The sequence below is a fragment of the Marmota marmota genome, unplaced genomic scaffold (genome assembly GCF_001458135.2).
Source record: "Marmota marmota marmota unplaced genomic scaffold, marMar, whole genome shotgun sequence".
NCBI lineage: Eukaryota > Metazoa > Chordata > Mammalia > Rodentia > Sciuridae > Marmota > Marmota marmota.
Genome location: NW_025999932.1, coordinates 11,709,415 through 11,721,755, shown reverse-complemented (window position 1 = coordinate 11,721,755; position 12,341 = coordinate 11,709,415). Strand labels below are relative to the sequence as shown.

The window sequence follows — 12,341 nt, the reverse complement described above, 5'->3', positions numbered from 1 at the left end:
AAAAAAAAAAAAAAAAAAAAAACACACAATCTTTCACTATTTGCTTTCAATTTTCATAATCAATTATATTTCAATATTCCAACTTTATCATTTCAGGACACACCATTTTATTCTATATATTTTTTTTAGTACCAGGGATTAAACTCAGGGTGCTTAACCACTGAGCCCCACAATTGCTTTAAATTTTTTTTTTTTTTTAATTTTGAGACACAGTCTTTTTCTAAGTTGCTTAGGGCCTTGCTAAATGGCAGAGGCTGGCTTTGAACTTGTAATCCTCCTACCCCAGCTACCTGACCTGCTGGGATTACAGGCATGCACCATTGTGCCCAGTTGGATGCACCATTTTATAACAGCCTCTTAAGGCAAAACCTATCTACTCTTGGTTCACTTAAACTACCACTATCTATGTTTATATGTACACTTTTGGTATATTCTAGAATGAGTGATTACTTCAAAGGAGGTAAAGAACTTATATGGGAAAATACTTGTTCCTTGATTTACTTTTCTTCAAGTTTACTCAATATAAAATATAAATCTTTTGTTCAAATATTCTTTTTTAGAAAAAAACGTACTTACATTCTCTTTGTTCTATATTTCTCAGTGTAAACTGCACCTATTTATGTTTTTTATCAGTGGTACTCTGAATAGAATCCCAGGACATAATTAAACTATCCATGTGATTTTGTTACCATCTACCAATACCAAAGTACCATATTTGAGTCTTATAATCAAAGGTCCTGTACACAATAGCTACATCATATACACACAAACATCTAGAAGTAATTTCTGTAATTACTCTGACTGCATATGAAGTTACATACTTCCCTGAGCATTTCAAGTACAAAAACGTTTCCCCATGTGGGTAATCCCATCTTGTGTGGTCTGATAGTTTACTCACTTTGGAAGCTGTCGAAACTCTCCTGAGTAATCTTCATATTTATAGGTCACAAGATGCCAATCAGAGTTGTAGGTTTTGATGCACTATTAGTAGGGAGAATAAAAAAATGTAAGAGGAGAACAGAAACAGGTGATGACTTCTGGAGAACATTCAGGAAGGCACACCCATACAGACATCAAAACAGTGTTTCCCATCAACCAGCTAATGCCACCAGAGGATCCTGTGAATCTTGAGTCTTTGAACCACTGGGAGACATATCACTTTAAGTTATCATCATTAATGATCTGAGGACTGATTTTACAAAAACACTAATCTTTGCCTAATCTTGTACATTTAAATAAAAAGGTACTGTTTCTGACTTAAAAAGTACTTGATTCTCAAGAAGCCATATGTTCCCCACTGGCACAAAAAGTGAACACAAAGGGTAAACCTAAGATACTTTCATGATTCTTAATATTAGAACTATCACCATTACTTAGTATTATCATACAAATATCTGCCCTCAGTTTTTTCTTTCCATTCACCAAGAACAGAGTGAAATTATCAGGAGGAAAGATTTAGATTTTAATTCATAGTGGTACCTGACATTTTTGTGTGCATGCATGTGTGTACACAAAATATATAGTGTACACAGTACTCTGCTGACAATGATTCTTCTAGTGACACTACCCTACACAGATTGCATTCAAACCACTTCACTACACATTAGGGTCAAGGGGTCAACACAGTTTCTTTCATGTGTCTACTCCTTAGGATCCATCCAGTGTTGTACAGGATCTTAAGATAATAAGCCCACATCCACCTCATCTTCAAATATGAATGAGTCAAAAATCAATAAAAAAGTTTCAATTACCATTATCTTAATTCAAATTATGTTCTCCATTGTTAGCTCTTGACTATACACATGCAGACTTGGATGTAGCAAAAAAAAATTTGAAATAGATGAAAACACTAGGGAAGTAAATCCACTTATGTTTTACCTAGTTTATTTGACTCTGGTGTAACAAATATCATAACAAAGTCTCTATTCTGCTGATTTTACTTCAGAGTTTAAACTGCCAACCTTCTTCCCCCGCACCCCACCTTGGTACGGTGGATTGAACTCAGGGGCACTTGACCATTAAGCCACATCCCCAGCCCTATTTTGTATTTTATTTGGAGACAGAGTCTCACTGAGTTGCTTATAGCCTCACTTTTGCTGAGGCTGGCTTTGAACTCATGATCCTCCTGTCTCAGTCTCCCAAGCTATTGAATTACAGGCATGAGCCACTGTGCCTGGCTAAACTGCCAACCGTCTTATCTTAGTCATGGCCTACACCTACAGACCTTCTGAAGCAAACTCTCTTCCACTCACAAACTCCTGAAAACAATAACAGCAACAGTAGCAAGTGCTTATTTTGCACAGGGCTCTTTGATAAGCACTTTAATTGAAAGGATGCAAAGGGAAGGTAGGGTAAGTATTTTATATTATCATTCTGAGAGGTAGAATGAATAGCAGAGAAGAGCTAAGAGCAGATTCAAGTATGGGAGCTCAGCAATTTTTCAATTTTTTGACTATGTACTTACAAACATTTTAAAATAACTATTTTATTCTTGTAAATGCTTTGTAAAATTTCTCAAAGCATTTTCACATTTAGAAAATCAGATATTCACATTTAAAATTACATTCTAAAAACAGGAAATATGATTTCAAAATTAGGGCTGGGAATAGCTCAGTTGGTAGAGTGCTTGCCTCACATGAGCAAGGCCCTGGGTTTAATCCCCAGCACCACAAAAACAAAACAAAACATGATTTCAAAATTATCCGCAGCTTTGGACTTTCCCACTGTGCTCCTAGGCCTACCAACATGGCTGAGGCAGCCCTCGTTCTGGGACATGCTCCTGTTCTCTTTGTTAGGCCATCATGGTTTTCATCAAGCACTATAACTAAAATACCACCAAGTCCCTTGCAGGCCCATCCTGAGTACAGAATGCACTGCCAAATTAAAAACTAAGAAAAAAATTTTTTTTATTTATTTTTTATTGGTTTTTCAAAACATTACAAAGCTCTTGACATATCATATTTCATACATTAGATTCAAGTGGGTTATGAACTCCCATTTTTACCCCAAATACAGATTGCAGAATCACATCGGTTACACATCCACATTTTTACATAATGCCCTATCAGTAACTGTTGTATTCTGCTACCTTTCCTATCCTCTACTATCCCCCCTCCCCTCCCCTCCCATCTTCTCCCTCTACCCCATCTACTGTAATTCATTTCTCTCCTTGTTTATTTTCCCATTCCCCTCACAACCTCTTATATGTAATTTTGTGTAACAATGAGAGTCTCCCTCCATTACCATGCAATTTCCCTTTTCTCTCCCTTTCCCTCCCACCTCATGTATCTGTTTAATGTTAATCTTTTCTTCCTGCTCTTCCTCCCTGCTCTGTTCTTAGTTGCTCTCATTATATCAAAGAAGACATTTGGTATTTGTTTTTTAGGGATTGGCTAGCTTCACTAAGCATAATCTGCTCTAGTGCCATCCATTTCCCTGCAAATTCTATGATTTTGTCATTTTTTAGTGCTGCGTAATACTCCATGGTGTATAAATGCCACATTTTTTTTATCCATTCATCTATTGAAGGGCATCTGGGTTGGTTCCACAGTCTAGCAATTGTGAATTGTGCTGCTATGAACATCGATGTAGCAGTATCCCTGTAGTACGCTCTTTTAAGGTCTTCAGGGAATAGTCCAAGAAGGGCAATAGCTGGGTCAAATGGTGGTTCCATTCCCAGCTTTCCCAGGAATCTCCATACTGCTTTCCAGATTGGCCGCACCAGTTTGCAGTCCCACCAGCAATGTACAAGAGTACCCTTTTCCCCACATCCTCTCCAGCACTTGTTGTTGTTTGACTTCATAATGGCTGCCAATCTTACTGGAGTGAGATGGTATCTTAGGGTGGTTTTGATTTGCATTTCTCTGACTGCTAGAGATGGTGAGCATTTTTTCATGTACTTGTTGATTGATTGTATGTCCTCCTCTGAGAAGTGTCTGTTCAGGTCCTTGGCCCATTTGTTGATTGGGTTATTTGTTTTCTTATTGTTTAATTTTTTGAGTTCTTTGTATACTCTGGATATTAGGGCTCTATCTGAAGTGTGAGGAGTAAAAATTTGTTCCCAGGATGTAGGCTCCTTATTTACCTCTCTTATTGTTTCTCTTGCTGAGAAAAAACTTTTTAGTTTAAGTAAGTCCCATTTGTTGATTCTTGTTATTAACTCTTGTGCTATGGGTTTCCTTTTAAGGAATTTGGAGCCCGACCCCACAATATGTAGATCGGAGCCAACTTTTTCTTCTATCAGACGCAGAGTCTCTGATTTGATATCAAGCTCCTTGATCCATTCAACATGTCTTTGCTCACTGCTCACACACCAGGCACTCACTGAATTCCATGGAAGAGGCAGAGAATCAGACAAGCAACCTCCACCCCACTGGAGTTTGAGACAGTCTGGGGGATAATAAGTTCTATCAGAAATTATATTCAGAGAACTGTCACTCCAAAAAGACACAGATATGATTGACTACATGATTACCTTTCAAACTTGGGAAATTCAATAATATTTTAAAACTACACTGAAAATTTTATGAAGTTAGGTTTTTGTTTTGTTTTGTTTTAAGTCATTAGATCATTCTCCTCCAGACTAGAGAATGGAGAGGAAGTGATATTTCACTCCACCCAGTGGAACAGTCCTCAAAGGGTTCGGTTATATTGGTTCCAGCAGCACAGGGTGAAGCACCGATTGCTCAACCTGTGGTGATTCAAGGACTTACTAGCAAGTTAGGCCCCCAAAACATATTTTTTTAAATTAACTGGTAGAATAAACAATCAATAATTTTGCTGCATGTTTTAAAACAGAAGTCAAAAAATTTCCTGCAAAAGGCAGAACAGTAAACATTTTTATCTTTGCAGTTCATATTATTTCTGCTGCACCACTCAACTAGTTGTATTGCAGCAGCAGCCATAGACAATATGTCAACAAATGGGATGGCTTTATCACAATAAAACTGTATTTACAAAAACAGATTCCAGGCTAGATTGTGCCTGAAGTCATAGGTTGCCAACCTCTTGCGTGTGTGTGCGCATGCATGTACTGGGGATTGAACCCAAGGGTACTTTCCACTGAGCTACATCCCCAATCCTATTTCTTTTTTATTTCAAGTCAGAGTCTCACTGAGTTTGCTTAGGGTCTCACTAAATTGCCAAAGCTGGACTCAAACTTGCAATACTCCTGTCTCAGCCTCCTGAGTTGCTGGGATTACAGGCATATGCCACCATATCTGGTTTTTTAGCTTTTAAACAAACATGTTTGCCTACATAGATGTAATATGACTTTACTTTTCTGTAATTAATTTTACTAAATAGTGCAAACCACACTTGAAAATTTTTAAATACATATTTTATTTTTCACAAATCTCAAGGAAAACTAAATATCATTAATTAACTGGTTTTCCCTTAAAAAGCATAGTTTCCTTGTAGTGGGCAACATTGTTGATGGGCCTATTTTTCATCTAAATACCAACTAGAAAAATTGGGTTAAAAACTCTTTGTTGGGGGGCAGTACTTAGGATTGAACTCAGGAGTGTTCTACCACTGATACATCCCCAGCCCTTTTTGTTTTTCATTTTGAAAAAGGGTCTAAGTTGCTGGGCCTAGTCCTGCCTCAGCCAACTAAGTAGCTTGGATTACAGGCATGAGCCATCTTATTTGGCAAAACTCATTATTTTTAAGTGAAGGAGAACTTTGAGAAATAACATTAAGGCACCGAATTAGTTGGCTCTACTCCAAGGAAAACAAAAAAAATAAGCAACCTGAATTACAATAATTACTTTCCTCTGTAACAAGTAGATTACTTATACGTTCAAACAAGAGTAACAATAATCACACAATGATCAGGGATAGTCAAGTCAGGCTTTGCTCACCATCACCTGGCAGTTCTTGAAAATCATTTGCAAATATAAACATGTATGTAAAATAAATGAATACATAAATGTATATGCTGAGTCAAACCATTAAACATTAAACCATTAAAACAGTATCAAGACAAAGCTTTCAACAGAGTCTTCCAGTAAATTCATTCACAAGTTACCCCTTATTCTAAGTCCATGAGACAAATGCTGTGGAGATGATTTTTTTTCCAGTCAGAAATGAAACTTGGGGACATTTCTGTCCATTTCAGTTTCTGAAAACTTCATCTATTTTGACTTCCATGATAAAACTATAATGACCTCTTTGGAACTTTTTAGAAAATACTGAAATTAAGGAAAAGTGCAGAAGTGCATTAGAGGAAAATGACTTTAAAATGTAAATAAATGTAGGAAAAAAAAAAAAAAAAAGAAGTCTTACCTCTGTTACAAATAAGCTCTGAGCTTCTTCCTCTGCATTTGTAGGAACTGTGGAACATATGTAGCGACCCTGCCGCCTCAGGATGGCCGTCTGTGAACAAAAGCACGAGGAAGAAACTTGGTTAAGATGGGAGGCTGGTCCTCAGGATGCAGGTGAACACCCTGCAATAGGGTACCCACACAGACCCAATCTGTCCCTCTGATTTCTACCAGCAGGTGGGTGCAGCTGCCTCTTCATGTGGCACACAACACATTCCATTTGGCATCCCAACATTCCAGAGCCAGGCAGGGAAATAGCTCCTGCTTCCTTCTGAATTGGGGCCCTGATACTCCTTCCCAGACCCTCCCTGGTCCCCTAATGCAGGGTAGAGGCTCATTTTCCTAGTCCCAAACAACACACCCCCAAGTGCTTGAGACAGTTTCATTATACAGCCTTTTATTTATCTTAATTGGCTTTTTTCCATTGTGGCAAATACATATAACACAAATTTACCACTTGAAGCATTTTTTAAGTGTGCAGTTCAGTGATACTATACATTCACATGGTTGCACAATCATCACTTTCTCATTTCTTAATTATTATACTCATTGTTCACTGCCTCATCCCTACTGCCTAAGAGCAAAGAACACGGATAACTTACATACATAAAGGTCCTCAGTCAATAACTGTTAAATGAACCCATGAATGCTACTGCTTCTCCTATGAACATCAGAAATGTTCTTATTTCAATGTTTTTTTGTTTTGTTTTGGTGGTGGAGGTGGTGATGGTGGTAGTACTGGGGATTAAATCCAGAGGAACTTAACCACTGAGTCACATCCACAGCCCTTTTAATTTTTTTATTTGGAGAGAAGGTCTCGCTAAGTTACTTAGAGTCTCAGTAAGTTGTGGCTGGCTTTGAACTCACAATCCTCCTGCCTCAGCCTCCCAAGCTGCTGGGATTACCACCCCAGCTTCAGTGCTTATTTTAAATAATTAAATAACTTCAGACAGATTCACATGTATCCAGTAACTGCACTTTTAGGTTTTGGAAACTAATGTTCTACATTTTTTTTTTCTCGCACAGATTGGAATTCTTTGGTATTATTAGTAGATCATGATTATAAAAACAGCATACACTGAAATATTTAACTAACAGAATCTTATTACTAAGCTGGGCTCACAGCATCTGTCCTGCTATTTTCCTTTTTCCCTGGTTGGAGGCAGTTTTCCACGAAATCTATGATTCTCTCCCCTCTCCACGCCATAGAGAACTTCAAGGGCATGTATTTGTGTGTAACTTAATTTTATTTCCTCCCTACATTTTCTCTGTTGTACCTGCTTTGCTTATATTTATTCTTTTTGTGCACTGTGTCCATCTTTGACAAAAAGTGTAAAGTCTATTTTTAGAATATGGCTTCCTTGTTCTAAACAAAGGGAAGGAAGCAACTTTGTCTTCCACCAAAGTCCTCTGCAGGTGAATTATTCATTCAGTGTCTCCAGAAGGGCTTTCAACACTGTGGGTCTTGGTTTCCTCACAAATATCACTAATGGTTACCTTTATTACACACCTGTTCTCATGGAATGCCACAGAGAAAGGGACCACAGGCATGGAAAAGAGGCCCAAACTATTCAAAAAGCTGCAGAGCAAAATATTGATTATAGACTGTCAAAACTACTAAATATCAGGAATGAGATCAGTAAGGGGACTTATTTATGAAATCCTGTATACTTCAAAGGAGACATTCTATATCCCCACTTACTGTATCATATCTTGATTTATCTTTTTCAAGACTCTCAAAACTAATTATCATACTTTCAAAACATTCATGAAATGCTCATCTCAAGAAATACACCTATTAGAGTTATTTCTAGCCCATTTCTTACTGTAGCACTAGGAAAAAAGAAAATTTTTTACCAAATTTTCCCTGTGGAATTGCCAACTCTAGTAGTTGTAATTATGAGATAATTTTCTAAACACTCCATCCTCTAAGGTGAGAAAAAAAAAAGATAGTAGTTCTTTTTGATTCTCATGTATCAAAGTGCTATCATGTTCTCACTTGAAAAAGAAAGCAATTTTAAATCATTAAAGAGACTTGAGTGTTAGCAGATAAGATGGCATAAGATTTCTCCTGTTTAACTTAGATTTACACATCAATCATAACTGATCAATTCCTAACTCCAATTTGACAAAGCAGAGTTTTCTAACCAGGTAGAGCATGCTTGCTTCCCCAGAGACTTTATCCAAATAAACTAAATTAGATGTGCTTCTTTAGTATGTATCTAGTTCAAGTGCTATTTTTAAGTGTTTTTTTCTTGAACTACATAACATTAGATCTGTTTTAGATAATCTCCAAGGATAGCTGCTATTCTTCCCCACATATGCACATTGCTCCTCATGACAAAAAGTGTTAGTTTATTTTCCCTCCCCTTGAATCTGGGCTGGCAGTGACCAATAAAACAAGACAGAAGGGACACTGGGTCAGCTCCAAACACAGCCTTCAGAAAAAGTCAGCTTCCTTCTCCTTAAAATCCAATTGCCATATAAGAAGTTCTACTATTTTGAGGCCTCCATGGTGAAAGGAAACATACGCTTTCATGTGGAAGAATCATATACACAGAGAAGAAGCCACACTCAGCTCCAGGAGGTTCCAGGCATCCCAGCTGGGAGAGTACTGCGTGAATGGAGAAGCCATCCTGGACCTGCCAGCCCCACAGACATTTAACTCCAGCAGAAGAACTACCTACCTGACCCTGAAAGAGAATTAGGAATGAAGAAGTAATAAATTATTGTCTTAAGTTACTAGGCTTTGGGATACTCAACAACAGACAGATGAGACAAGGCTATAAGAAATTAGAAACATCTCCAAATTGCAGTACTGAGGAATGCTGCCATTTTCATGAAATACTACCATAGTACGGATAGGAGGGGGCCGTGAGGAGACACATTATGCTGCAATCTGAGTTTCCTTCCTTTCAACTTCTGCTTAGAGCCCTGAAAGAGGTCAAGCATATACTACAGTATCTTCCCTTCCTGAAAAACACTCTACTCATCATTTAAGGGCTCAGCATAAATATCTCTTCCTCCATGCATCCAAACTTTTACTGGCTCTCTCCCTCCCACAAGACACTGAACTAGTGGCTGAAGACACAACACTTGATCAAATGTAGTTACTATTCTTATCTACCATGAAGTCTAACAAAAGAGAAAGATGAGAAAATAAATTATGAGTTCATGGTAAGTACTACAGAAGGGTATGGATGGATAGAAAGAAAGAAAGAAAGAAAGAAAGAAAGAAAGAAAGAAAGAAAGAAAGAAAGAAAGAAAGAAAAGAAAGAAAGAAAGAAAGAAAGGAAAGAAAGAAAGAAAGAAAGAAAGAAAGAAAGAAAGAAAGAAAGAAAGAAAGAAAGAAAGAAAGAAAAGGGCACAGAAGCACAGGATACCATGAGAGAAGATGGTAGGAGAGTCTGACAAAACAGGGAAAAGAGGACATTAAGAAAAGGCATATGAAGGGAGAAATGCTTAAGCAAATTTTAAAGGACGAATCTAAGGTGTATTCAGAACAAAAGAAAGAGGAACTTGGAAATATGCTTTAAAAACTAAAATCAAGATATAATAAATGAGATTAACTCTATTTAAAAATCCATTAAACCCTAGAATTAAAACTATACCTATGTCAAAAATTCCTAGATCTCCATTTGGCCTTAAATTAACAATAAAACCCCACCAACTTAGTCAATCAGCATATATAACAGGCCAGCAGAAAGAACAGGGCTTACCAGTTTGGAGCAACTTCTCTAACACTACTTAAAAGGAAAGCCTGGGATCCATCAAGGGCCCCAGGGGGCTGAGTGCAACTGGCACCAAGCAGGCAAACACTGTAGATGCCAACAGCTGCCAAGGTCTTCCCATTCACTGCTCCACTCTAAGTCCAGCCTCACCATGCCACTGTTTTTAACTCATGTCCCATTTAGACTTGCCTACCAGGAGAAGATGCACAGCCAATAAAGGTATTCTGATCCTATTTTCATCCTAGTTCTCAATGCACATTAACAAAATGGTATTCTGATTTGTGTTCTTGTGGGGCTGGTTGCTGTAAATCAGTTCCCCGGAGTCTGACCAACTCTGGTCATACTGATCAAATTCAGTCCACAGACTTGCAAAACTGAGATCTGCCCCTGTACCATGGTGACCTTAAAACCTCTACCCTGAGACCTCTTTAATTAGCTGATTCTATTATCCAAACTCTCCTGCAGGCATAAGCCCTTCTTTCCTCTACCAGATTTCAGATTCTTTTGAGGATAGGAAGGAGATATGTTGTAACTGATCTAATTGTATCTTTGTACTAAGTACCTGATAAATGTTTCAAGAATGAATGAATAAAACAGCCAATGGAGACAGAAATAGGAACCTACCATTACTTGCATATAAGGATTTTTTTTTTCTATTACAAAAAGTTCTTTGGCCCATTATAGAAATTGACAAGGGAAGACTAAGTGAATGTTCTATTTTAATTTCTCTGCAGACTTTACATGTTAAAAGTCACATTCAGAAATTCTACCTTATGCCAAACCAATTCACATTAAATTTCTGTAGTTTTACTTCTCTGGCTTATAACAGAGTCCAAGTCAACACAAAGAGATTTATACTTAATGAGCACTAAAGCCCTTCTCAGCAATGAACTAAATTTCCTTTCTCATGGTTGTGGTATTCTGTTCTACTTTTCTTTCAGTTACAACTATATTCCACAAAATATGCGTCCATATCTTCTTTACGTAAATCAGTATGAAGATGAGCATTCAAAGAATATCAGACTCATTCTTCGCCGTATTTGGGAGACTGGTTCTAGGATTCCCATCCCCAACCCCCGCATAGATAACAAAAATCCAAGGATATTCAAGTCCCTATATAAAATGGTACAGTATTTGCATATAACCTATTTGTGGTCTCCTGTATACTTTCAAACATCTCTAGATTACTTATAATACCTAATAAACTGTAAATGATTCACAAATAGTTGCAGTACTGTGCTATATAAGGAATAATGACAAGGAAATGTCTATACATGTTCAGTACAACTTTTTCTCCCAGATCTTTATGATCTGCAGTTTTTTGAACTCACTGATATGAACCTAAGGAAATGGAGAGCCAACTGTATTTATTCTACTAAGAAAGCTTTCGATTTGAAAGGTGAAGGAGGAAAAACATTTCATACCATGAAGTGTGAAAAGCACCTAAAATTAAACCTAAGCATAATAAGCAGATATTTTAAACAACCACTGGGATAGAAATCTCATAGTACAAAACACACACATAAAAGCCTTCCAGCTACTATAATAAATTATTTTCAGTCAGTACCACGACCGAGTTAAACACTGGTAGTCTCTGACACACAGAAACCCTTATTTACCTTGGCCAGGAACAGACAGGAGTCTTAGAAGAAGTTCCACAAAAGAGCCTGGGGCAAGTGCTCTCCAAAAGTGGCACTTAAGGATGCAAGGATGCCTGACAAGCAGGTCAATCTCCATGGAAATTTTTTATTTTAAAGGAGAGAAGTGTAAAAAGTGCAGCACTGCCCCCAGATCCAAATAGGAAGACTAAAACAACCTCATGTCTAGTTTGGAATAAAATTTCATTAAACTTCCTATGAATCATTTGAGAAGTGACACTTCAAAGAATTTTGAATGGAGAGCCAGGAAACCTGATTCCCTGTCCGAGCTCTGCTTGTTTCAAACAGATCCTTTTACAGAAGATTTTTTTTCCTCTTGATTAAAATTATTCCCTCCAAAGATGAGGGCCTCTTTGATGACTCGGAGCTACACACAGAAAGTGTAGAATTGTAAGCTGTTTATAGAATTGTGAGCTCCCAGGGAGGCAGGGCAGAGGCCACCCAGAGAAACACACAGAGGTGCCAGACTTCTCCCAACACTGGGGCTCCTGGCAAGTCCTTGCCCCTATCAGCACCCTTTGGTCCTCACTGCTTGCTCTCCTATCCTGCTGCAACCTATTTCTTCAGATTAAACTCATTCCCCTAACTCAATTCCTGATCCCAGCAGGGTCAGAGTTCTGTCAACCCCC

At 37.8% G+C, this 12,341-nt stretch overlaps 1 protein-coding gene across 27 annotated transcripts in view; it reads right to left on the bottom strand.

Moving 5' to 3' along the window:
- The window catches only part of Dock9 (dedicator of cytokinesis 9), a 281,271-nt gene that overhangs the window by 131,148 nt on the left and 137,782 nt on the right, over window positions 1–12,341 (bottom strand). For all 27 annotated transcript variants that reach the window (XM_048800695.1, XM_048800716.1, XM_048800702.1 and 24 more), the window contains exons 3-4: window positions 6,286–6,375; window positions 899–981 (exon numbers count right to left, since the gene is read on the bottom strand). In XM_048800695.1, the coding sequence (XP_048656652.1) occupies window positions 899–981; window positions 6,286–6,375 (173 nt within the window). The remainder of the gene's footprint in view (window positions 1–898; window positions 982–6,285; window positions 6,376–12,341) is intronic.